Genomic DNA, 27,366 nt, shown 5'->3' with positions numbered 1-27,366 from the left:
AGGCAAGCAATTTGTGGACTGTCTCCCCAGCCCCAAAGAATTTTCCTGTAAAACAAACCCCAAGCCTTCAGTGGTTCCTAGGAGCAGTACTGCCTCGGAGGACATGACTCTCTTGGGACACAGCTGCTAGGATGGACTTTGGAGTAGGCTTGCAAGAAGAAGCAATACAGACCATCTTTTAGCCGCGTATGCCTCGTGCCATGAAGCTGGTCTGTTTGGAATTAATCTGTAACTTTTCCTTTGTCCCATGAAGTCCCAGGAGGCACCACAGTGCTGGTGGAACTGACACCGGACATCCACATCTGTGGCCTCTGTAAGCAGCAGTTCAGCAACCTGGATGCCTTTGTAGCCCACAAGCAGAGCGGCTGCCAGCTGACCACCACACCGGTGACGGCCCCTAGCACGGTCCAGTTTGTGTCAGAGGAGACAGTGCCTGCCACCCAGACCCAGACCACCACAACGACCATCAGTTCAGAGACTCAGACTATCACAGGTACAGCAGGGGCAGGGATGGGGAGGGATGGACAGATGAGGCTGGCTACATCCCCCACCTCTTCAGGGCCCATTAGGAAGGCCTGCGCAGGGCCTCTCAGTCACTGATTCATCATTATTATTGAGGGTGTTGAGACAGTGTTTCTCCATATAGCTCTGGCTGTCCTAGAACTCTCTTTCTGTAGACCAGACTGGCCTTGAACTCAGAGATCTGTCTGCCTCTGCCTTCTGGTGGCTAGGATTCATTATTTTTAACCAGCACTTCTGGGAAACAGCTGCCAGACCAGTTCTGGAAGCTGCTAGTTCAGATTGTATGAGTAGTGAGAAATGTCACATGTTTAAGCAAAACAAAGACCAGGTTTCTAAGCCAAACCTCTGGAGGCTGAGAAGTAGGTCCTCAAAGATGTTTGGGGTGGGGTATGCACGAGAGCCCTGTGTTAGCATCGGTGTGTGATAAAACAAAAACATTGTGTGGATTTCAGGTTTTATCTCATCTTGATTTTTAAATCTGTAAATGAACATCTGTCTCCTCTCCTTACACATCACCTCTCTCCATGTAGTTTGTCAACATAAATTATAGAGACTTCAAAAGGTTGAATATAGACAGTCGGGGGTGGGGGGGGTAGAGGGAGTTAGGGTGGAGATAGGCATGTAATCCCAGCATTCAGAGGTGGAGGCAGGGGGATCAGGAGTTCAAGGTTATCTCTAGCTACATAGTGAATTCAGGGCCAGCCTGGGGAAGAAATTAATTAAGAAAAAAAATGTCCAGAATGAAGCCATGAAGAGTTTGGGGTCTGAGGCTGGAAAGATCGCTCAGTGGTTAGGGTGCTCTTACAGAGCCCCCACTATGGGCTCTTACAAATGCCTGTAACTCCAGCTCCTGGGGATCCAATCCCCTCCCCCAGCCTTTGAGGGCATCTGTGCACAGGTGTGCATACACACACATTGGCACACAGGTATACATAAATAAAAATAAAGTAACTCCGGGCGGTGGTCGCATGCCTTTAATCCCAGCACTTGGGAGGCAGAGGCAGGCGGATTTCTGAGTTTGAGGCCAGCCTGGTCTACAGAGTAAGTTCCAGGACAGCCAGGACTACACAGAGAAACCCTGTCTCAAAAAACAAAAATAAATAAATAAATAAATAAATAAATAAAATAAAGTAACTCTTTTATGTTCTAGAGTGCATGTTATCCACACAGTGACAGATACACACATCTACACACACCTACACACACACTTAACATATATATAATCTGCATAAAATGAACAGACGGCAGCTGTAAAAATGTAAGGAACATATCTCCAATATGGTAGGTCCTGTAGGAATTAGATGGTACAATCTTTCTTGACTGGACTACCCTCCCCAGAGGAAGAAAATCATAAATGTGACTGCAATTGAGGTTACTTTCTCTCCAGAGAAACAAAGTCTAAAGATGATGTTAAGAAAAAGTTTGCAACTCACAAATATAAGCATCCTTCCTATATAAAAAAACATCAGAAAACTAACAAAAGTAGCAGAAAAGAGGCAAGTGGGAGAGTCAGCAAAAGACAGCAGATGACACACAAAGGTGTGCTGAGCACATGGGGGTGATGGGCCCCCAGGATAAGAGCAAGGCGGATTAAAACTAGACATATATGTTCTGCATATGAAAACTTCTGTGCCCTGGACCATTTTGTGATATCTTTTAAATTTTAATTCTTAAGTTTTAAATCTCAGTTTTAAAATTTACTGGAATACTAGGCAGAAGAGATGGCTCAGAGGGTAAAGGTGGCTGCCAACAAGCCTGGCGACTTAAGTTTGAGCTTGGCAAAAGGGAAGAACCAGCTCCAAGGGTTGTCTTCCAGCTTCCACATACATGTGCTATCGTGTGTGTATGTGCACGTGCATACACGCACAAATAAATAAATGTGAAAGAATTAATCAATGAAGTACACCTAAACACCTTTAATGGGTCTATTTCTAAGTAGTCTGTAAAACTTGACAGCCAATGAAGCTGTTCATTACAGTTTATACTGTGCAAAAAAGTCAAGGTTTTATATGGAACCATCGGGAGAGAGAAACTATGTCAGACATGTCTATAGTACCTGAGCCTTAGAAAGGGGACCAGGTCTGTGTGAATAGCAGGGCGGGTGTGTGTGCGTGGAAGAGCGTTAATAAAAGCTTCCAGAACAGAAAGCAAAATCAATGAATGCCTATCGAGGGTTCTTAGGGTATAGCACGGACTGTGGTAAAGTGGAGAAATCATGCACAAAGCGGCTGTTCTGTGGGTCTGCCAGCATGCGCCCTATCACACATGCAGAGGCAAGAGGACAGACATCCTTAGAGTTGGTTCTCTCCACTGTGTGAATCTTGGGTATCGAACTCAGGTCATTAGGCTGGACTGCAAGCATCTTTTCCAGCTGAGCCACCCTCAACAGCCCAAATGTTCTTTCTGGTTTTGAGAGTTCACTGGCTAAACAAAATACGTCCATAAGCCTGACCAAGTCTACAGGCTTTTTCTAGCTTCCTCTCAGAGAACATTTACCAGCTAGATCCACTGAAGATGAGGAACGACCAGCTTCCACTTTATAAACTATTCATGTGCTGTTTAAAACTTGGGGCATGCCGGGCGGTGGTGGCGCACGCCTTTAATCCCAGCACTTGGGAGGCAGAGGCAGGCGGATTTCTGAGTTCGAGGCCAGCCTGGTCTACAGAGTGAGTTCCAGGACAGCCCGGGCTATACAGAGAAACTCTGTCTCGAAAAACCAAAAAAAAAAAAAAAAAAAAAACTTGGGGCATGAAGGCTGGAGAGATGGCTTGGTAGTTAAAAGCACTGGCTGCTCTTGCAGAGGACATGAGTTCAATTTCCTGCACCCACATGGCGGCTTACAACTGTCTGAACAACTGTCTGAAACAGAGGATCCAGAGCCCTTCCTCTGGCTTTTCAAAGGCGTTCTGAGAACATGGCACACACTTAAGCTGACACACACATGCACCAACATGGCACACATACGATACTTGGGCCCACATATATGCACAGAAAACAGTTTGGGGCAGAATTTCACAAGTATTTTTAATGCTCACAACATTTGTGTCCAGATAGTTTTTAGTACAGGAAAATAAATTTTCAAGGAAGTGATCAAGAAAATGTAGAGACAGGAAGTCACTTTGGAAGTGGCCTTCCGAGACCTGCTGTAACCTGTTTGTATCTTGACTAGATAAGGAGAAACTACCTGTGGGAAGAGACATGTCCAGGAAGACCCTACAGATCCATGGATGCCCTGAACCGAGTGTTTTGTCCCTTCTCCTCAAGGGCATTTCCCTGAAGAGATTTTGACCTCCTGACCTCAAAACACAAAGCCCCAGTAAGAGTTGAAAACCTGAGTTGTGGGGACTCTGCCATGGAGGCTCTGAGCGCACACAGCCAGAGGCCTTTGCAAGTCTGTGCCATTTGTTTATCTGCTCCCTCCACTGGAAATGCCTTTCCCAGCTTTGCCTGGCTGATACCACCTGTTGACAAGTGACAGTCTACACACAGTCTCTGGCTTCCCTAGCGCCAGCATGCCCTCCACAAGTGCAACAGGCTGAACTCCTTGCGGTTTCTCCAGTGAACCCCATTTCTTAGCACCCTAAAGCCCTGGCAGGAGGTGTTCCTCTGCCTGGAACTCATTCAATTCTTATGCTTATATCTGAGCTTAGCTTGGAGGCATTTTCTCAAAAAGCATTTTCTACGTGCACACACATGCTCCCTCAGGTCAGGTCATTTCCCCTGGTGAAATGGTCACTGGAGAAGCCGAGTCCAGGTCCACTCATGTCTGTTCCGAGAGGTCAAGTTTGCAGTCTTAGACTCTGCACACCCAGTGCCGAGAGTGACAGTGGCCTCTGATGGGAGAATTTGTTACTTTTTGAGTCCAAACAGCTTAAATGTCCCGTCCATGGGAAGCTGGCCCCACAAGCAAATAGCAGACTCTTCACCTCCTCTGAGTCTGCAGCTACCCTGTGGGTTTGCACAGCCCCCAGCCGTGGGATTCTCTTGGTACCCAGTTCAGGAATGGTGCAGACAACAATCTAAGCTCCGGAGACAGACTCCAAGTCTTATATCCCACCGTAGTCTGACTGCTTTGGCCACAGCCAGACCTCTTCGTGCCTGGGCTGCCACAGGAATTCTAATAGTCCACTGGAGGGCAGGAATGTCTGTTGGGGACATTGTTTAAGGTGCAGAGTCTAACATGTGCTAACCTCAAGTGTCTAAGTGACTTAGCTGCCCCTCTTCAAACAACGAAATAGGTAGAGTCCTGCCCACAATCTCTGGACTCCACACTGACCCCACCACCAGTTTGGGCTTAGCTGCTCTGTTAGCTGTCAGTTCCAAGTCCCACTTATAGATCAGGGTCCTTGGGGAACTTAGCAGACACCAGCACCCAGGCAGCACCTCAGAAGGAATCAGGATTTCTGGGGCAGAGACTCCGACATCAGTGTGATACGTTCTCAGGGGACCCACATCCTGGCAGGTTGGGTTGATTTGGCTCACACTTCCACATCAGTGTTCATCATCAAAGGACATCAGGACAGGACCTCAAACAGGGCAGGAACCTGGGGGCAGGAGCTGGTGCAGAGGCCATGGAGGAGAGCTGCTTACTGGCTTGCTCCTCGTGGCTTGCTCAGCCCACTTTCATTTAGAACAGCGATTCTCAACCTGTGGGTCTCGACCCCTTTGGGGTTGAGCAGCCTTTATAGGGATCACCTAAGGCCACTGGAACACATGTGTTTACATCACACAGCTAGCAAAATTACAGTTAGGAAGTAGCAGTGAAAATAATTTTATGGTTGGGGTCACCACAACATGAGGAAGTATATTAACTAAAGGGTCACACATTAGGAAGGTTGACAACCATCATTATAAGAACCTAGGATGAGCTAGGCCCTCTCACATCACTCAGTAATTAGGAAGATGCCCAACGGCCTTGCCTACAGCCCAGTCTTACGGAAACACCAGCTGAGGGTCCTTCCTCCGATGATTCCAGCTTGTGTCAAGTTGACATAAAACTTGCCAGTACAACCGACCATTGTCAACTTGACAAAGTCAGCACCTTTCAGTCAGCACCTTCCATTTACCGTTTATCTCCAAGATGACATGCTAATATAAAACATAAATAACATTAAAAGTCCTGTAGTCCTTATGAATTCAAACACAATAAATGTTCAGTCCAGTCTCTTTAAAATAACCAGTTTCGCCGGGCGGTGGTGGCGCACACCTTTAATCCCAGCACTTGGGAGGCAGAGGCAGGCGGATTTCTGAGTTCGAGGACAGCCTGGTCTACAGAGTGAGTTCCAGGACAGCCAGGGCTACACAGAGAAACCCTGTCTCGAAAAACCAAAAAATAAAGTAAAATAAAATAAAATAACCAGTTTCTTTAAAAATCCCAAATCGCTTTTTAAAGGTACATCTGTCAGCTGTTGGGCTCCTGTTAAAATCAAAATTAGGTTGAATTCTTTAAGACTGAAAAGTCAGTACACAATAGTCACAATCTGAACAAAGCAAAACCAAACTCCAACAGCGCCAGTTACTCAGCGTTCAATAATCTGTGACTCACTCACAATCTGACTCCTCCGAGGGGTTTCAGACGCTTCTCCAGCTCCGCTCTCTGTAACACACACAGCTTGTCTTCCAGACTCTGACTGGCTCCACTCCACTGCTGCTGCTGGCCTTAGTGGTCATCCCATGGCAATAGCATCTCCAAAACTGCTGGCCCCTTGCTGCGACTGAGCTGCACTTTCGCCAGTAATCTCCTGGAGTCTCCTGAGGGATTCCAGCCCTGTCAGACAGTGCCAAGCCTCAGCTGCTCTCCATGAGCCATTTATACCTTCAAAACAAGAACCATCTGGTGATTCTTACACTACCAAGTCCAGCTGCCAGGGCAAAGCACAACCTTGGCCATGTCTGGAGCACAGCTTCTGTGTGCTGACTCTCAAGAAACACATTCCGGAAGATTCTACCTTAATGACGCTGTCCTCTTGTTAATCACCACTAACTTCTCAGCTCCAGCAGGCTGGCATTCACTGTCCCAGCAAAACAAAGGTTTCACTTTACTGGTTCTGTTCTCTGTTGATCACAGCTGATTCTTGGGCTGGAGAGATGGCTCAGCAGTTAAGAGCACTGACTGCTCTTCCAGAGGTCCTGAGCTCAATTCCCAGCAACCACATGGTGGCTCACAACCATCTGTAATGGGACCTGATGCCCTCTTCTGGTGTGTCTGAGGACAGCTACAGTGTACTCACAGCTGATTTCTTCAGTCCCAGCTGACCAGAAGCACAGATTCTTCACACAAATGGCCTGCTAGAGTCTTTGCTTCCCTCTGAGACTTCACAAGCCAGGCCTCCATCTTCGGCACTGCTCTGAACATCCTTATCCTCCAAGCGCCTACAGAGCAGTTCCCTGAGCTCTCAACACTGATGGCCCTTCCTAGCCCAAAGTTCCAAAGTCCTTCCACAATCCTCCCAAAAGCATGTCAGGTCTGTCACAGCAACACCCCACTATCGTAGTACCAACTTATCTTAGGGTTACTAATTCTGTCATCACAGAACACCATGACCAAAACAATTTAGGGAGGAAAAGGTTGGTTTGGCTTATACTTCCACATCACTGTTCATCCATCATAGAAGGAAGTCAGGACAGGAACCTGGAGGCAGGAGCTGATGCAGAAGTCATGGTGTATACCCAGACAGGCTGTTCCAAGCAGTGGCTGTCATACCCAGTAGGGGCCATTTAGGGTGCTTTTTAGAACCCAGATCTGTGGAGACACCTGCAGATGTCTGGATTTAGTAGGTCTGGGATTCAGGCTGAGAATCTGCCATGGTCATGAGTCCTGAGGGCTCCTGTGCTTCCAGCTGGGACCGGGCCCTGAACATGTGCCTGTAAGCAGGAGCACACAGGCTGGTGAGCTGCCCAGAGACTGGTCTTGAAGAGGGAACACTGGTGGTCAGAACTGGACAGCTGATTTTAAGCGGTCAGGCATCTCAGGACCTTTTTCCGTTGAGAATAGTGGAGGCTGGGTATGCTCACTTGCCGGAAGCCGTCAGAAGTCAGGTGTCATCTGATGTGAATCGGTGACGGTCCTGAGGATGCTAGAACAGTGTAGGTGGGTACACCTGGGTGAGCCAGAGATCAGAGTGTGTGTTTAAGAAATGTGATAGAGGAAGAGTCTGAAGACACACATGCTGCCATTGAGCCTGGTTCTTCCTCCCAGCCCCGTGCTCCCAGAAAAAAGACTCAGACTCAAAATATATTTACAGATACCTTGGCCATATAGCTAGGCTCTATTCTGAATAGATCATAGCAAAAATAACCCAATTACTTCACCTACATTCTGCCACATGGCCGGTTACCTGTGCTCAGGTACCATGAGTCCCTCTTGTCACCTCTTTTCAGTAACCCTCCCGCCTTCTCTCTCCCACAATTCTTTCTCCTCCCAGATGTCCCACCTCTCTTTCCTTCCTAAGCCATAGGCTACAGGCTTTTTAATGGACAGGTGACGCATCCATACAGTACACAGGATATTCTCTGTACAGGTGCATGGTGGTAGGTGACTCCTGCGTGCACGGTCTCCACTTGTTTTTCATTTCTCTATGTGCACGTATGTGTGCCTGTGTGAGTTTATACTATGTGCATACCTCTGGAGTTACGCATGGTTGTGAGCTGCCTCCTGGTTGATGCAAACCAAGCCCATGTCCTCGGCAAGAACAGCCCCAGTGCTCTTAATCACCGGGCCACCTCTCCAGCGCCTCTCAGGATCATTTTTAAAGGGGTTCACATGGCCTCCATATGGGTAATTGGTCTTTCTCCGTGAGGAACCCAGAACGGGATGCTTCGGGCACTGGAGGTGAGGGTGGGGACTTTGGTGTGATTTAAAGACAAAAACCGAGCCAGGGCAACTGCCCTTCAAGAAAACCCTCCAGAGGAGGAGGAGGAAGAAGGAAAAAGGGAGGAGGAAGAGGAGGAAACCACATGTTAAAATCAATGTGTAAAAAGCTAGAGAGATGGCTCAGTGGTTAAGAGCCCTTGCTGCCCTTACAGAGGACAAGAGTTCAAGTCCCAGCACACACATGGTCGTTCACAGCTATCTGCAATTCCCATCCCAGGGGATCCAATGTCTTCTTATGATACACAAGAGTACCAGACACACACATGACGCCCAGACAGACACACATCCAGGCAAAATACTCATATGCATAGAATATAAATAAACCTTCTTTGATAATAAGGGTTCAGGACACCACACTGCTCTGGGTTGTAACATCTCCTTAAATTCCTCAACTGTGACAGTTTCTTAGGCTTCATTTTCAATGACCTGGGTGGTTTCTGGGGTGAAGTATTTTGCCGAACTCTTCTCAGTTTGTCTACTGTGTGTCTTGTTTCTCTGGGTCTGTGGTTTTGGAGGGGAATGACCTATGGTATAGATTTCTTTGGCAGAGCAGAGCTAAGTAGGGATCGCAGGTCTGGGTTCACTTAAAAAACAGGGAGGATGGCTGCTGCATGCCTGAGGTCCGAGGCTTGGAGCAGGCAATGATGGCTCTCAAGACCATCACGGGGCCTCTCCACCTTGCCTGGTCCTGATGAACATAGTCTGTATTCACTCTCATTTGGAACTAGGCCTCCCATAGGCAAGTGCTAGCTTAGTAAAGGAGACCTTTGCAAGCTCTACACTAAGAACATAGTTCACAAAGTGAGCACACACAAAATATATATATATATATATATATATATATATATATATATATATATAATATATAATATATATTATAAATATATGTAAGATGTACAATATACATAATATATATAATATATAAATATAATATATTGATATATTATGCATATTATGCATATATAAATGTTAAATCTATACTATATATATATATATATATGTATATATATATATATATACACAAAAAAATTCAAGACTACTTACTTGTTTTTTTGGTTTTTTTTTTTTTCATTTTTTTCGAGACAGGGTTTCTCTGTGTAGCCCTGGCTGTCCTGGAACTCACTCTGTAGACCAGGCTGGCCTCGAACTCAGAAATCCGCCTGCCTCTGCCTCCCAAGTGCTGGGATTAAAGGCGTGTGCCACCACTGCCCGGCAAGACTACTTACTTTTTATAATGACATCTTATTTGATGTTTTGGTTTGGCTTGGTTTGTGTCTATTTACATTTCTTTGTTTCCTTTCACCTCCAGATTGCAGGTGTGTCTGTGCCATACTCAGGGGAGTTTTGAGAGAAGTCTAAGGCCCTTAGGAGAGTGTCTTTTGTGCATCTGCCCACAGTTAGCAATGTCTACATGGGGTCAGTTTTAAGGACGTTTACTGCCAAGAGATCTGAAGCCGAGGCTTCGGAGATGGCTTGGCACGTAAGAGTTCTTGCCGCTAATTATGAGGACAGGCGTTTGGACCCCAGCACACTCCAACTCTTAGCAGTGGCCTCTGGCCTCTGCATACACACACACACACACACACACACACACACACACAGACACAGCCAGTGCTCTTAAGTTTTGAGCCATCCCTCCAGCTCAGGCACTTGATTTTCCAATGAGAAAGGAAGTTCTTCCCACAGACGAGCTCTCGTGCCTCATTAGCCAGAGTGAATCATGTCCGTCGTCCTGTGGAAATTCACAAGCTCTGTACTCTTCAGTTTCAGCTCCAGAGTTTGTCTTTGAACATGGCTACCAAACGTACCTGCCCACGGAAAGCACTGACAACCAGGCAGCCACCGTGATCTCTCTCCCCACCAAGTCACGCACCAAAAAGCCCACAGCACCCTCGGCTCAGAAGAGACTCGGCTGCTGCTATCCGGGTAAAAGGGGCGTCCTGCATCGCATGTGCAGAAGAGGGTTCTTCTTAGGATTTGTTTTAATGGTGGCGAGACTGAGGCCCAACAGTGGAGATCAAGCAGACCTGGAATTCACTATATAGCTTCGGTGGGCTCCAAACGCATGATCGCCCTGCCTCAGTCTCCAAGTGTTGGAATTAGAGCCAGCATGCCCGGCGTCTTTGAAATTTCTTGTTTTGTTTTTTCTTAAGATTTATGAATGCTTTTGCCTGCTCATAGTCTACACCTTACATGTGTCTGGTGCCCACTGGTCAGAAGGGGGCATCAGATGCCCTGGCATTAGAGTTACAGGTGGATGTGAGCCTCTATGTGGGTGCTGGCAACTGAACCTGGGTTCTAACTGGAAGAGTAGCCAGTGCTCTAACTACTGCACCATCTCCAGTCCTCAGTAACCTAGTTCTCCCAAGTCTTTAGTCTCCCATTAGCAGGAGAGTCAAGCATTTGTCTGTCTCATGTGGTAAAGTGTGAGTCTGTGAGTCCCTCTGCTGGCTCCCTGTGCTTTTTGAGGTTATGCCAGACCAATGCTATTCCATGTCAGGCACAGGGCATCATGTCTTTCCTGTGTTGCTAGCCATCTCCACATGGTGAGGGAAGTCTCTGCCACCTCGGTTCACTCTGAACTTATTCCCCTTGGCTTTTTCAGGTTGCCAGTTCAAGACCGCCTATGGCATGAAGGACATGGAGCGACACCTGAAGATCCACACTGGTAAGTGACAGATGGTCATTAGCTAGGGTGCCCTGAACACCCAGCCAGGGAGAAGAAGCTGGGGACCTAGAGATGTCAGACATGTAACAAGGCCCAAGCCTCACGGAGAGCAAAGGAACATGGTTACAGAGTAAATAAAGATACTGTTTGTGCATGTGATTCAGGCAGAAACTTATCTAAAGCAATAAAAAAAAAACCAGCAGTGGGTAAGTGCTCAGCCAGAGAGCTGGGAACTGCCACAGCCATGTGAGAACTGATCTGCCTTATGTAACTCATAAGCAACAGATAACAGATGGCTTCCATGTAGGATGATGGAGACGTAAATGTCTGTGTGTGCAAATCACATTAAGAGAGAGAGAAAAGAATTTTTTTTTCAGTGCTGAGGACCGAACCAGAGGATACACATGCTTTGATTTGGTTGGTTCTATTTGATTTGTTGTTGATGCTGATTCCTTATTTTAGAAAAGATCTATCTCACCATGTAGCATAGAACTCACTGTATAACTTAGGCTTGCTTCTGACTCTTCATACCCTGCCGGGGGGGCGGGGGGGGGTGTCAAGAGGAGTAGTGTTCATGCATCTGCTTTCTTTACCTGTGATGCAAAGGATGCTCGTAACCTTTGCAGTATCAAAAGGGGAGCATAATGTGGTTTATTTTAGAACAGAAGAAAGGGCCAGAAAGATGGCTTAGCAGGCAAACTCAGGGCACCAAGCCTGAGGTCAAGCCGTGGGGCGGACATGGTAGACGGAGAGAACTGACTTTGGAACATTGTTCTCCGAACTCCATGTGCAGCTTTTGACCCACATGCTCAAGTGTGAGCACGCGTGCACATACATACACACACACACACACACACACACACACACATTTTAAGGAAATCAAACTTTTAAAGGAGAGTGGCACATCAATGCATAGAAAAGAGGAAGTGAAGATTGAAGTGTTTTCATTTTCTTCATATCTTTTGTAGTTCCCAGGGGATTGCTTTCAGGGAACCCCCTCTCCCCAAAGATGCCAGAAACTAAAGATGTGCACATCCTTAGAGAAGATGAAGTCCCGTCTCCACAGTTTCCACATTCACCCTCCCAGACGCTCTGCTCTGCAGACGACTGACCCTTCCTGCCTGAATGCCAACCCCACACAGAGAGCTCCTACACATTCTTCTCTGTGAAGATTGCTTATACTTCAAATATCATTTGATCTGTGGCCGGTTGAATGCACAGATGCGGGGCCCTGTAGACACAGAGACCAGCTTGCATGTCGTCATGGGTTCCAAATGTTTTGTACTGCTGCCGGGCAACTTTAGAGGACATCTGAGAGGTGCCTGGTCACATGACATGGGGGTGTAAATTCGAAAGGGAAGTGTGTAGAAGTGAGGAGTGACAGGTCCCCTCATGTTTCAATGGCTGTGGCCCATGAGCGGCAATGGGGCCACCAGTCCTGTCCACTAGACCTCACCCTGTCAGGTCACGTGGATTTATTCTAATTACGCAAATATTAACTTTCATAAGCAAGCAGTCACTCTCCCCATATGGGACCATTAAGTAAATTACACTCATCGTCCATGACAGTTGGGAAAACTAGATTAGAATATAAACAAAGGTGTGTATGTTCGTTAATTGATGTTCAACCAATGCCATGGAAGGAAGGAAGGAAGGAAGGAAGGAAGGAAGGAAGGAAGGAAGGAAGGAAGGAAGGAAGGAAGGAATTGGGAGGGACAGGGGAAGAGAGGGTAGGCTTGTTTGGGCTCATGGCTTGAGGGTACAGCACATGGTGGCAGGAGCACGGGTCAGCTGGTCACACCGTCAGGAAGCGAACACTGGTACTCAGCTTGCTGTCTCCTTTTATTTAGGCCAGGACACCACCCCTCAGATGGCGCCATGCTTAGTCAGGGTCTTCCCTCTCAGTTAAACTCTCTATACACGACAGACTCAGAGGCGTGCCTCCTAGTTTCTTCTAGGTTGACAGTGAAGGTGAACCCTCACGTGGTTCAACACCTTAGATATCTTCTATATGTCTTCTGAAGACACTGCCGCACAGTGGGACCGTTGGCATGAGGGTGCCCTTACTGATCACTTTAAGGAGGGTAGTTAATAGCCCCAGGGGTTGGTGGCCAGGAGGGACCCATGTGGTTCCTGCCCAGCAGAGCCACTGAAAACCAGCCACGCATCGTCAATAGGAAACACAGTGGGTGCAAACTGATAGTCCAGTAGGCACTGGGAACACCAGGCAGTGGATGGTGCTGAGAGATGGCCCATCCAGGAGTTTGTAATCAGACTGCTAACAATTTCACTATAATGATTTTATCTTTGCAATGTTGAGGGTCAAACCCACAAGTGCTTTACCCGCTGAGTTATATCCCCAGCTAAAAAAAAAAAAAAAAAAAAAAAAAAAGATGTATTCTTGTTTTTTTGTTGTTGGTTTGGTTTGGTTTGGTTTGGCTTTTTTGTGACAGGGTTTCTCTGTAGCCCTGGCTGTCCTGGAACTTGCTATGTACAAGACCAGGCTGGTCTCAAACTCAGAGATCTGAGTGCCTCTGTCAGATATGTATATATACACACACATATATATATGATTATTTATTATTTGTATGTGAGTACACTGTAGCTGTCTTCAGACATACAGAAGAGGGCATCAGATCCCATTACAGATGGTTGTGAGCTACCATGTTGTTGCTGGGAATTGAACTCAGGACCTCTGGAAGAGCAGTCAGTGCTCTTAACCACTGAGCCATCTCCCCAGCCCCCCAGATATATTCTTAATTGCCTAACCTTACTCTCACATGATGGTGATCAGCTCTGGCTGTTATGTTAGAGAGAGGCTCTGTACGTACTTGACCTACAGAGTGTAAAGTGAAATCTCACTGGAGTGGTGACCCACAACTATAATCCCAGCACTCAGGAGACAGAAGCAAGAGGATCAGGAGAGTTCAAGGCCAACCCTAGCTAGGTAGCAAGTTCAAGACTAACCTAAGTTACATGAGACACTACCTTTAAAAAAAAAAAAAAGAAAAGAAAAGAAAGGTTAGGCTTGGTGACTCATGCCTTTAATTCCAGCACTCGGGAGGCATAGACAGGTGGGTCTCTGTGAGTTGGAGGCTAGCCTGGTCTACAGAGTGAGTTCCAGGACAGCCAGGGCTATGTAAGGAGATCCTGTCTTGGGGGAAAAATGGGGAAAGGGACAGAATAGGAGTCAAAGTCTCTATATATAACATCTCAAAATCATGATGGTCCACCATGCAGCATTCTGAATTTTTTGCACAAAGATGTAAGGCCTAAGACAGACTTTTTTTTTTTTTTTTTTGAGACAGAATCTCACTATATAGCTCTGGCTGTCCTAGAACTGTGTAGACCAGGCTGGCTCACAGAAATCTTCCTGCCTGCACCTCCCAAATGCTGGGATGAAAGGCCACTACGCCCAGCTCCAGACAGACAATTTTATCATCTCTTACTACGTAAATAAGGTGTTCATCTTCCTACTTAATATCATCTTTACTTTTAAACTTTATTTTGTACGTGTGTATGTGAATTCACGCATGCTCACATGAACACCACTGTATCCTTCTGAAGGCCTGAGGTCAACTATCATGGTCCTTTCTTTCCTGCCACATGTGGGTCCCTGGAATTGGACTCGGATCTTCTCTCTCTACTTTAGTCTTTTTAGTGGTCAACTGGGAAATTGATTCAGTCTTTTATGGTTCATCCATAAAGTGAAATCGCTCAACCTTAGCTGTTTAATGATGTGGAAAAGATAGAAATAACTATATAATATGAAGTCAACAGGGAGTGGTGTAGAACCCGCTGGAAAAGCAGGTGAGTTCTGGGTTCTAGTTCCAGACTTATTTTGATTTAAGATTTATTGTTTATTTATTTTGTATACAGCGTTCTGCCTGCAGGCCAGAAGAGGGCGCCAGATCTCATTATAGCTGTGAGCCACCATGTAGTTGCTGGGAATTGAATTCAGTACCTTCTAGAAGAGCAGCCAGTGCTTTTAACCTCTGAGCCATCTCTCCAGTGCCCTAGCGCCAGCTTTGTAAAGAGGATGAAACAAAACAACCCTCAGATAGGCCATCGGAAGAGTGAAGTGTCTAAATAGATGTGAGGGGGCTGGGGGCGTGGCTTGGGGGCGTGGCTCAAGCGGTGCATCACTAGCCTGACTTGCAGGAAGTTCTTCCTTAGAAGTTCATCCTTAGAAGGAGGAGATGGTCCACACCTGAATTCCCAACGCCCTGGAGATAGAAGCGGGACTATCAGAAGTTCAGGGTCATTTTTGGCTTCTTAGCAAATTCAAAACCAAGCTGGGATTCATGAGACTGTCTCAGAAAAATAAAAAGACATAAGCTGGCAGTTTTTTGTACTAAATGAAAATAAAGTTCATATACAAAAGTTAGTTAATTAAAAGGAGGTGGGATGTAGCCCAGTTATAGAACACGTGCCTAGCAATCTCAAGACCCTAGCGCTTCCCTAACAACACACACACCTACCACACTGGGCTGGTGAGATGGCTTAGTGGGGCTTCCTGACAAGCCTGAAGACATGAGTTTGGTTCCAAGACCCACACTGGTGGGGGAAAGAGCCAACCTCTGCGAGTTGCCCTCTGACCTCCACACATGCCCACACAGAAATCTCTCTCTCTCTCTCTCTCTCTCTCTCTCTGTCTCTGTCTCTCTCTCTCTCACCCTCTCTCTCTCTGTCTCTCTGTCTCTCTCTCTCTCTCTCTGTCTGTCTCTCTCTCTCTCACCCTCTCTGTCTCTCTGTCTCTGTCTCTCTCTCTCTCTCTCTCTCTCTCTCTTTCTCTCTCTCTCTCTCACTAAATAGGGACACTACAGATCATTGCTAAAGGGTTGATGTGTTATGCTGCTATAACAGAAACCTAAGCAGTACCTAGGCAAGATGGCTGTGTGTCCGTCAGGTAATTGCATGGACCCGTCAGGCAGCTGAGGAAGGCAGGCCACTGCAGCTCAGGGCTGTGAAAAAAAGGGAATGGGTAGAGAAGATGGCAGCTTCACATTACATCAGTGTCCTTCAGTGTGTGTGTGTGTGTGCGCGCGTGAGCATGTGTGTAACATTAAATAGTATGTTAGTGTGGGAAATATCAAAATATGCAGTTAAAAACTGTCAGGTATTATGGGTGCACATATTTAATCCCAGCACTTGGGAAGCAGAAGGAGGCAAGTCTCTTTGAGTTCTAGGCCTACTTGGTCTCCATAGCAAGTTCCAGGCCAGCCAGGGCCGCATGGTGAGATCCTGTCTTAAAGGGTGGGGGTGGGGGAGAACGATAACCAAAATTTAAAAAATGATGAAGTTGAGACAGGTGGACAGAACATTTATACCAGGCCTTCTAAGGTTTAGGGAACATCGAGTATTGGGGACAGAAATAATCCTGCAACATTCTTATTTTAAAGCCTGGGGTACTGAGGCATGCTTCTAACACCAGCACTCCAGAATTGGAGGCAGAGAAGTTAAGGCCAGCCTGGGTTACATAACAAGTTTGAGGCCAGCCTGAGCTACAGGATCCGTCTGGAAACAACAAAAGTTTTTTGTTTATTTATTTAGTTGCTGTGTACTTTTAATTAATAAGGAATTCATACTCGTCTTAGGAAAAAAAAGTTTGAAAATTCTAATAAGCAATGCAGCGAGTGTAGCCACCGTGCCCCGCGCCTGTGAGCTCTTTCAACAACCCCTGGGGCCTGCAGGTTAGTCCTCTTCTAAGATGTAGGGAAGCAAACGTTAACTTTTCAATCTTGTTTCCACGCCGCGGCTCGCGTGTGCACCCAAAGGTGACAAACCCCACAAGTGCGAGGTGTGCGGGAAGTGCTTCAGCCGGAAGGACAAGCTGAAGACGCACATGCGCTGCCACACAGGCGTCAAGCCCTACAAGTGCAAGACGTGCGACTACGCGGCGGCCGACAGCAGCAGCCTCAACAAACACCTGCGCATCCACTCGGACGAGCGACCCTTCAAGTGCCAGATCTGTCCCTATGCCAGCCGCAACTCCAGCCAGCTCACCGTGCACCTGCGCTCACACACAGGTAAGCAGCGCTCCACCTCCGGCTACCAGGGGGTAGAGGGGGAGGAGCTGGGGGTGTGGCCTGGTGGGCAGAGCACTTACCCAGCATGCACAGGGCCGCATCCTCAGCACCACTTTAAAGGCACACATCTGTAATGGCAACACTGGAGAGGTGGAGGCAAGAAGATCAGGAGTGTTAGGCCGATCCGGGCTATATGAGTACCTGGTCTCCTTTTTTAAAAAAATATGATTTTTATAAATTATTATTTTTAATTTATGGCCCGGAGGTGTGACTGTCTTGGCAGTACAAAGCCCTGGGTGCCATCCCCAGTACCACACAAACCAGGCGTGGTCAACCTGTACTGTCAGCCCTTGAGAGGTGGAAGCAGGAGGATCAGCCTCAGCTACATATCAAGTTCAAGGCCAACCTGGGCTGTAAGGAAACACTGTCTCTAAAAACTACACTTAAAAAAAAATCACCGATGTTGTTGTTGTTGTTGTTGTTGTTGCCATTTTTAATTCAGGGGCTGGGGGTGTGGCTCCGCTGGCGGAATACTTACATAGCGTGCGTAGAGCCCCGAGTTCAGTCCCCAGCACCACGTAAACCAGGCGTGGTAGCAAGAGCCTGGCTCAGGAGGTGACTCAAGAGGAGAAGGCAGGAGGATCAGGAGTTCAAGGTCATCCTTGGCTGCATCCAGAGCGAAAGCTCAGCCTGGGGCTCCCTGAGACCCTGCCTCAAAGAAACAGTTTTAAAGGCGCTGAGGTGGTCGTCCATCCTCTTCTCTGCCACGCTGTCCCAGTAACGCTGGAGCCGTCGTCAAGTTGATAGGTATCTGTGTGTTTTTATGTAACTGTTAAGTGTGGGATTGAGGGACTACAGTCCGTGAAATAGATACAAACAACGGGTTGTTAATAATCGCCCGCGTTACAGTCGGTTCAGTCGTTTTTTTAGATGATGCGCTGGCACATTCGGAATAGTGCACTTTGATCACACAGCAAAGGCCGAGGACGTGACTCTGTGGTGGCACTTGGTGCAAGTGAGAGACCCTGGGCTGAATACTCAGCTCTGGAAAACATACACACAGCAAAGGCGGCAGAGCCGGAGGCTCGTAGCACTTAACAGAGCTGATTTCGGCTTGTGTATCGGTTAGCTAATGATACAGCCGTGCCTCGTAACAACCACGTCTGGATGGTGGACTACTGCAGATATTACTCACGTGCCTCAGGTCGGCAGAGTTACTATTGATGTTGGCTCAGATTAGCCACACATGAGAAGGCTCGGTGTCTGCCTACCTCTGCTGGGTTTGGCAGATGTGTGCTGGTCTCAGCCGGGGTGACCAGGCTGTGCTCCCTCTGTTTCTGGTCCTCCTCTCAGGCCTGTGGCTGGCCCGGGCTCGGCTTCATCATGATCACCACAGAGGAACCAGCAAGCAAGCCCAATGTGGAAGTCCAACGAAGCCTCTGGGTGCATGCATTCACAAGCAACACGTTGGCACCTAAAGCAAGTCACAGGTGTCAGGGATGGAACTGAGCTTAGCCATGGGACAGGCCACCACCAGATTACATGACAAAGGCCAGGGCGACATGAGGGGGTGAAGATTTGGAGCCATTCATGCGAACAGTGACGGTCTACCTTTGTCCCCACCGTCAGGCTCAGCTCTGACATCTATACCATCTCCAGTACCCCCATAAATCTCAGGCAGCCATAGGATCAGACCCAGAGATGAGGACTGACTGGGCTCCTCAGGTCACAAAAGGATAATACACGCTGTGACAGACACACTGAGCACGGGCATTGGCAGTAATCCTGTTCTTGGGAGGTGGGGATGAGAACCAGCTGTGACTGGTTCCAGCACACCTGAAATCTCTCCTGGCATATCCCTCCCGGGGACAAGGGACACTTCTTGGTTCTGGGGGGTGGTCTAGCTCTGGCTCCTTCCACTTGGGACATGCTTTCTGGTTACATTTCTTGGGAGAAATCGTCTCCTCCTGCTTGCTGCCTGCGGAAGGGGGTGCACTGATGTACGGGTGTGCAAAGGCCCGAGACAAGTCCTTTTCTGCTTTTGTTTTAGTGTAGATTTGTGTGCCGTGGCTACTGGAGCAAGTGGTCTTTAAACTTTTGGGTTTCTTGAGCTGTATAGTGGCACACACCTTTAATCCCAGCACTCGGGAAGCAGAGGCAGGCGCTTCTCTGAGTTCGAGGCCAGCCTGGTCTAATGAGCAAGTTTCAGGACAACCAGAGCTACATAGAGAAACCCTGTCTCAAAGTGGGGGGAAAAAAAAGATTAAAAAAAAAAAAAAAAAAAAAACACTTTGAGTTTGCTGTATATTTGTATGACTTAAAACTAGTTACATGAGGGGGCATCCTTCCTCTGTCTGGACTCAGTTGTAGACGTTTCTTCTGACAGTGACCTCCTGGTACCAGCTTAATTCTTTTGGAGATTTGGCCGAAACCTTATATTACGATTCCCCTTTCTTATTTGGTTTTCATCAGAGGACATGATCTTTGTTCCCATGATTTTGTTTTACTTTTAAGAAGCCAGTTGGAAGAGCTGGAGAGGTGGCTCAGAGGTTTAAGAGCACTAGCTGCTCTTGCACAGGTCCCAAGTTCGATTCCCGAGTCTACACGGCAGCTCACAACCATGTCTGGCAATACTCTCTTGTGGTGAGCAGACATGCAGACAAAACATTCATATAGATAAAATATATACCTAAATAAATCTTTTTAAAAAGGGGGGGGGGCTAGTTATAGGAGCTGGAGAGATCGCTCAGTGGTTAAGGTCACTACTCTTCCAGAGGTGCAAGGATCCAGAACCCACAGCTTACAAGAAGCCACATATAACTGTAACTTTGGGAGATCCATTGCCCTCATCTGAGCTCCATGGGTTGGAGTATACACACTCACACACTCCTGTAAAAACTTGTTTCATTTTGTTTGGAAACAAGGTTTCACCATGTAGATCTGCCCGCCTCTGCCTCCCAAGACCTGGGACTGAAGGTGTGAGCCGCTGTGCCTGTACCACCAGTCAGAAGCATCCTCCAAGCCCTGGCTGCCTGGCTGTGCACCAGTGTGCAGATGACTGAGTTAGGTCTCGCTGATACAGTGTTTGCTGTTAAGTGTGAATTACCATCTTTGCAGCTTGATCCCCAAACCCACGCTGAAGATGTTGGTCCTCTGCTTTGACAGACTCTCAGTTCCAGGCTCCTGACAACCTCCCCTGCCCGAAACCCTCTCTAAATGTAGCCGCGTCTTTTGTTCATCATGTGCTGGGATTGGCTGAGGCCCTTATAGGTAACTGTCTGTCCTCAGCTGGGCTTTAGTGAGAAGCTGCTGTCTGTGATGAGAAGGCCCCGTACCCTGGGCTGGAGTGGTCTACCCTGGGCTGGAGTGGTCTACCTGGGCTCCACATGTCTGTTGTCATCTTTCTGGAACAGTGGACTAGACAGGAGCAACCGTCTCACGGTGTGTGAGCAAAACAGCCATTTCCAAGCGCCATTTTTTTTTTTTTTTTTTTTTTTTTTTTTTTATGTCATTGAAGCACTCTGGAGGTAGAGACCGGAGAGCAGTAGATCAGGGTTATCCTCAGCTTTGTAAACAGTTGAAGCCACCCTGGGTGACATAAGACCCCCTCTCAGCAACCCCTACCAAACAAACAAACAAACAACAAATAAACCTTTGTGCCAAGCCTTCTTGATTCTGCTAAACAGTATTGGCCAAATCCAGTGACCTCTGAGCCTGATGTTGGTCACAGCACATCACCCTGCCCTTGTCAAAAGTCTGTATAATTGTTTAGGTGTCAGAAGCCACAGGAGGGATGGGAGGTGGGAGATCTAGGGGCATTTGTGTGACTTACTACAGCTAAGACACTGACACAGTGGGTTCCCAACCTGCTGTGTATCATCTGTTCCTGTTTTTTTTATATATATATATATATATATATTTTTTTTTTTTTTAAGACTTTATTTATGTGAGTACACTGTAGCTGTCTTCAGACACACCAGAAGAGGGCATTAGATCCCATTACAGATGGTTGTGAGCCACCATTTGGTTGCTGGGAATTGAACTCAGGACCTCTGGAAGAGCAGTCAGTACTCCTGACTGCTGAGCCCTCTCTCCAGCCCCTTCCCCCCCCCCCTCCTGTTTTCAACTCCCACTTCTTCATTTCTTCAATCTGGTTCTTCCGGGCTTGGTGGCTCACATCCAAAATCCAAGCACCCAACAGAGACAGGAAGATTAAGAGTCCAGAGCTGGGGCGAAGAAGATGGCTCACTAGCTAAAGGACTTGTTGTGCTGTGGACCAGTACCAGGTGGGCACCAGGTGGACAAGGATGGTGGCCTGGCTGTAGTTCCAGCACTTGGCAGGAGGGAATGGGGGATCCCTGGGGCAAGCAGACTAACCAGACTCACCAGATAGGTAAGCTTCAAGTCAAGTCCATCGAAAGACCCTGCCTTGGTAAAACGGGAGACGGATGGAGGAAGACATCAACCTCTGGCCTCCACGTGCTCTCTCAAACATACAAACACACAAGAAGAATGAAATAAAATAAAATATATGCAAAAAAAGAAAAAGACGAAAAATATAGGTCAGCGTCAACCATGGCTACATAGCAGTACCTAATTTCACACAACACCATTAAAGGGCCATTTTGGCTTACCTGGTTGAACTCAGTCATATTAGTGGCATCTTTAGATGCTGTAAAGGTGTCTCTCCCAACATTGTAAATGCGTGCCAGGTGTGTCATTTTCCTGTAATGTTCATTTTGTTTTCTGTCTGCTTGTGACACTTGTACAACTTTAAGTTAGTAGCACTGTGTTTCAGATGCCAGTTGGTCTGATGCTCTATGCTGAGCCACCAGTCATCTTAACTGAAAGTTAAGAACGCTCTGTCAGTTTAAATGTGCCCAGCAACATTTCTTGAGCCCTGCCCTGGGATGCTGGGGGCAGAGGGCGCAGTCATTGACTGCTGAAGAGCTATGACCACTAACACTTCATTTAAGAAATGCATTTAAGGCGCCAGCCAGAAATACATTAAGGGCTAGCCGGTGGCGGCACACACCTTTAGTCCCAGCGCTTGGGAGGCAGAGGCAGGAGGATCTCTGTGAGGACAGCCAGGTCTACTCAGAGAAACTCTGTCTCAAAAAACAACAAACAAAAGCAAAGAAAACAATAAAAACACTTAGGGCTGGAGAGACAGCTTAGTGGGCAGAAACGCTTGCTTCTTGGTAATGTGAGTTCAGTCCTCAGGACCCACGTGGTAAAAGGACAGACTGGCTCCCACAAGTTGTCCTCTGAGCTACACACACACACACACACACACACACACACACACACACACTGAGCATATGATGTCTCTCCGCCATGTAACTCCAGGCCTGGGATCCATGGGCACTGCACACATGTGCTGCACAGACATACATTTGAGCAAAACACAAAATGGTCAAAGTAATTTAAAAAAATGTTTGCGTTGGAAGTAAAGAAGGGTAGGGGGGCACAGTGGTGTGTGCCTGTAATCTCTGCACTTAGGGGATTGGAAACAGGAGTTCACGGTCACCTTCAGCTACATAGGGAGTTAGAGGCTAGCCTGGGCTACAAGAGATCTTGTCTAAAAAAAAAAAAAAAACTCAGTCTCTAAGAAATTGATGTTAACTTTTCATTCTGACTGTGAGATTTTGTTATCGTTTCTTCCCCCCCCCCTGGATTTTTGTCGTTAATGGAATTGATTAAAAAAAAAGAAGAAGAAGAAGAAGAAAAGAAAAAGGGAAAAGGTTAATGTTTGTCATTCTAGTTTGAGCACGAGTTATGAACTTGTCGCCTAAGGACCTCAGGGTTTCAAAGCAGTCATTACAGTTTGAAAACCTGTCTAGAAGAATTCGTACTTCTGAGACCCACCGCTAGGTGGCTACTTACTCACTGCCGAGGAACATGTTGCCAGCCGTCTCAGTGTAATCGGTTTCTTCTGGATTCCTGTTTTACTTTAGTTTGGTGCTATTTTATCTTCCTGTAGAAGGGTTCCATGAGTTTTTCCACACTTTCGGAAGGGGGTTGGGGGGGAGTATGAAGGCAGGGAAAAGGCTAATGTTTACCAAAAACACCAGTTAAGGGCCAGGAGATGGTTCAGACCATGTTTGCCACTCAGGCATGAGGACCTGAGTTCGATTCCCAGAACTCACATAAAAAGCTGGGCTTAGCGGCAGACAGCGAGGACAGCCAGCCAGCCTACTTGTTGGCGCCCAGACCAATGAAAAACCCTATCTCAAAAAGCAAAGAAACCTTATCTCAGAAAGAAAACACACACACACACAGGAACATACACACAGAGGAACACACACACACAGTAGATGGCTCCCGAGCATCAGGACTGACCTCTGGCTGCCACATATACCTGCACATCTACATTTTTATTAATTAAAAAGATTACTTAGGAAATTCATCGGGCTGTTAAGGGCCAGATAGCTGCAGACACGGCAGCTCACCTATGCATAGCCGATGTTCATTTTCTCTGTTGCCGAGTGAACATTATAACCTAAGGCAGTTTGAAGGAAAAAGGGGTTTGCCCACCCATCCCAGGCCACTGGGGAAAGTCGGGACAGGAGCTGAAGCGGAAACCGCTAGGGCTGCTGCTGGCTGGCTCGCCCTCTGGCTGGCACGCCCTCCGGCTGGCACGCCCTCTGGCTTGTTCTGTGCTGGCTTTCCTATACAGCTCAGACTCACCTGCCTCGGGATGATGCCAACAGGGGTGGCCCTCCCACTCCCAAAGGCCAGTCTGAGGGAGACAGTTCTCCAGGTGGGGGTCCCGTTGACTCTGGGTGGTATCAAGTTGACATTAAAAACTAAGGGTGGTGGGGGGGGGGGGGGAGAGCGCTGGAGAGATAGCTCAGCGGTTAAGAGCACTGACTGCTCTTCCAGAAGACCTGAGTTCAATTCCCAGCAACCACATGGTGGCTCCCATCTGTAATGAGATCTGATGCGCTCTTCTGATGTTTCTGAAGAGAGTGACAGTGTGCTAATGTAAATAAATAAATAAATAAATTTTAAAGAGACTAAGCAGGGAAAAGGCCAGGCTTAAACTGTGCTGCCCAGCACGGGTGAGCCCTGGCTTCAAGTCTTCAGCACAGGAAGAGATGGCCCTGACCCAACAAGCTTTATTTGGGCCACAGGCTGCTGCTTCCAGCTTCTGGCTCAGGAGTTAGCTTACTCGATGTTAGCGGCAATCAACTACATGAAGTATTGTTTAGTTCTGGCATCTTGGTTTTGAGTTAGATTGATCCTTGCAGCCTCTTGTTGAGTCCATTAGACCACTCAGGGGGCTGTTGGCCTTCTACCAAGGAGTGAAGCATGATCGAGGTCTCGGAAGCCTGCAAGTGACAGTGGGTCACAAACCCATTGCCTGGCTTGGAACCAAGCCCTGGCACATGCTGCTAGGTGAGCGTGAATGTGTCATGTATGCAGTCTCAGGACCTGAGTCATTTGTATAGTACTGCACAGAAGACGTTGCCAGCAGGGAGAAGACTACCCTGTATCATACTTGGCATGGCTCCCACTGCCCCAGAACCAACCCAAGACCCTGACTGTCTATTAGCTCTCTTGCTTAAACAATCAATGAAATCCTGGGGAAATGCCTCAGCTGATAAGAGCTCAGATCCTAGATTCCACACAAAAATGTCAGCCGTGGGACATAGCTGTGATCCCAGCACTGGGTTAGCAGAGACAGGTGGGTTCCTGGGGCTCAGTGGCCAGCAGGACCCATTTTGTGAATTCCAGACCACTGAGAGACCCTGTCTCAAGTGAGGTGGTCAGCATTCCTGAGGGTGACCCCTGAGGTTGTCCTTAGACCTACACATAGGCATCCTTATTGCATATACACAGAAGTGCACGCGAAATCACACTGCGCTGGAGAAGGCCCTTGCCTGATGATTGCTGCCTTCAGTGATTCAGACTTGGCATCGGTTGATTGAATGATTTGGGAAAACACATTCACTCAGATGTTTGCAATTTCCCTCTCCCCCTCATCCTTCAACAGACACAAATCCATAAAAACCAAAAGCCGAGCAGCTGGATTCTGTGACTTCTCCCCAAGTAGAGAGCACAGCTGGCGGTAAATGAAAACTAAATCTTGTGCAATAAACACGTCTCTATTAATAAAAATCTGCAAGAGTCATCCTTGGGTGTAGCCATCATGTAGGAGGGTCAGGGGGACCCTCGTGAATGGAGCCTGGCACCGACTTGTAGGAATTGTGTTACTACGTCTCTGACGACACTTAGTTCAACCAGAATTCAGAGGGATGGTTATGCAACTGCCAGCCCCCAGCTAGCAAACCGCCTGTCTTAACTAGGGTATAGAGAGGTGACTCAGTGGTTAAGAGCATTGGCTGCTCTTCTGGAGGACCTGGGTTCAATTCCCAGAACACACATCAGGCAGCTCACAGGAGATCCAATACTCTCTTCTGGCCCCTATGGAGTAGATTTGTACACCCTATCTAGGACATTTAAATGGCTCTTTTCAAAATCCCCTTTTTTCCTTTTCTGGGTTTTCTAAGGGCGGGGGCGTGCAGGCACACGGTGATGGCTCAGGTTTGGGTACCGAAGAGAATCCCAAGGGCTGCTGGGAGTGCAGCGAGGAGGGGGCCACCTTCCTGCCTTGGTAGAAGCCATTTTCTGGTGTGCGCTTTGGGGGGGATCCTCTGTAGTTGTTAACCTGCCTGTTCTTATGGAAACTCACCTTGTGTTGACAGGGGACGCCCCCTTCCAGTGCTGGCTCTGTAGTGCCAAGTTCAAAATCAGCTCGGACTTGAAAAGGCACATGCGTGTGCACTCGGGGGAGAAGCCTTTCAAGTGCGAATTCTGCAATGTCCGCTGTACCATGAAGGGAAACCTCAAGTCACACATCCGCATCAAGCACAGTGGGAATAACTTCAAGTGTCCGCACTGCGACTTCCTGGGTGACAGCAAATCCACCCTGCGGAAGCACAGCCGCCTGCACCAGTCGGAGCACCCGGAGAAGTGCCCGCAGTGCAGCTACTCCTGTTCCAGCAAGGCCGCGCTGCGCGTGCACGAGCGCATCCACTGCACCGAGCGCCCGTTCAAGTGCAGCTACTGCAGCTTCGATACCAAGCAACCCAGTAACCTGAGCAAGCACATGAAGAAGTTCCACGCGGACATGCTCAAGAATGAGGCTCCGGAGAGGAAGGACAGTGGCAGGCAGAGCAGCCGGCAGGTGACCAAGCTGGATGCCAAGAAGACGTTCCACTGTGACATCTGTGACGCCTCGTTCATGCGGGAGGACTCGCTCCGCAGCCACAAAAGGCAGCACAGTGAGTACCACAGTAAGAACTCGGACGTGACTGTAGTACAGCTTCACCTTGAACCCAGCAAGCAGCCGGCTGCGCCCCTCACCGTAGAACATCTCCAGGTCCCCCTCCAGTCCAGCCAGGTGTCCCAGTTCAGCGAGGGGAGGGTTAAGATCATCGTGGGGCATCAGGTGCCTCAGACGAACACCATCGTCCAAGCGGCTGCAGCTGCCGTCAACATTGTGCCCCCAACCTTGGTAGCCCAGACCCCAGAGGAGATCCCGGGAAACGGCCGGCTACAGATCCTTCGCCAGGTCAGTCTCATTGCCCCTCCTCAGTCCTCCGGGTGTCCCGGCGAAGCAGGTGCCCTGAGTCAGCCAACTGTCCTGCTGACCACCCATGATCAGACGGCGGGGGCCACCCTGCAGCAGACTCTGATCCCCACCACCCCAGCTGGGACCCAGGAAAGCACGGGAAACCAGACGTTCGTTGCCAGTTCGGGCATCACCTGCTCGGACTTCGAAGGCCTTAACGCTCTGATTCAGGAGGGAACTACGGAAGTGACTGTGGTGAGCGATGGCGGCCAGAGCATCGCAGTGGCCACCACGGCGCCCTCTATATTCTCTTCCCAGCAGGAACTGCCCAAACAGACTTACTCCATCATCCATGGGGCAGCACACCCTGCCCTGCTCTGTCCGGCCGATTCCATACCCGATTAGGATGGAGGGAGGGCTAACAGACGAGAAGCTACAAGAGGAGTACTTTAAGAGGCGCCTGGTCCCTCATAATAAATTGTATTTTATACACTTTATGTAATTTTTAACAGGGTAACAACGTGGAGACCACCCTCCTGCAAGTTCTTGTGTCTTAACGGTCCCCAAGGCTGATTCCAATACGGATTTAGCGTTCACTGCAGTAGGGACTGAAGACATTCGTTTGTTTTTCCATATTGCAGATTTAATTTTTTCAACTGGAATAAAGGTGTTTGGGTTTGGGTTTTCCATTGTA

The 27,366-nt window shown here is 48.0% G+C and overlaps 1 protein-coding gene across 1 annotated transcript in view; it reads left to right on the top strand.

Moving 5' to 3' along the window:
- The window catches only part of Zfp64 (ZFP64 zinc finger protein), a 30,858-nt gene extending 3,492 nt beyond the window's left edge, over positions 1-27,366 (top strand). Inside the window, exons 2-6 of the mRNA XM_034495866.2 lie at positions 254-493; positions 10,160-10,321; positions 11,001-11,063; positions 16,841-17,092; positions 25,804-27,366. Coding sequence (XP_034351757.1) covers positions 254-493; positions 10,160-10,321; positions 11,001-11,063; positions 16,841-17,092; positions 25,804-27,077 — 1,991 coding nt within the window. The 3' untranslated portion in view covers positions 27,078-27,366. The remainder of the gene's footprint in view (positions 1-253; positions 494-10,159; positions 10,322-11,000; positions 11,064-16,840; positions 17,093-25,803) is intronic.

Source organism: Arvicanthis niloticus, chromosome 2 (genome assembly GCF_011762505.2).
Source record: "Arvicanthis niloticus isolate mArvNil1 chromosome 2, mArvNil1.pat.X, whole genome shotgun sequence".
NCBI classification, from domain to species: Eukaryota; Metazoa; Chordata; class Mammalia; order Rodentia; family Muridae; genus Arvicanthis; species Arvicanthis niloticus.
This window is presented reverse-complemented; position numbering and strand designations above follow the sequence as displayed.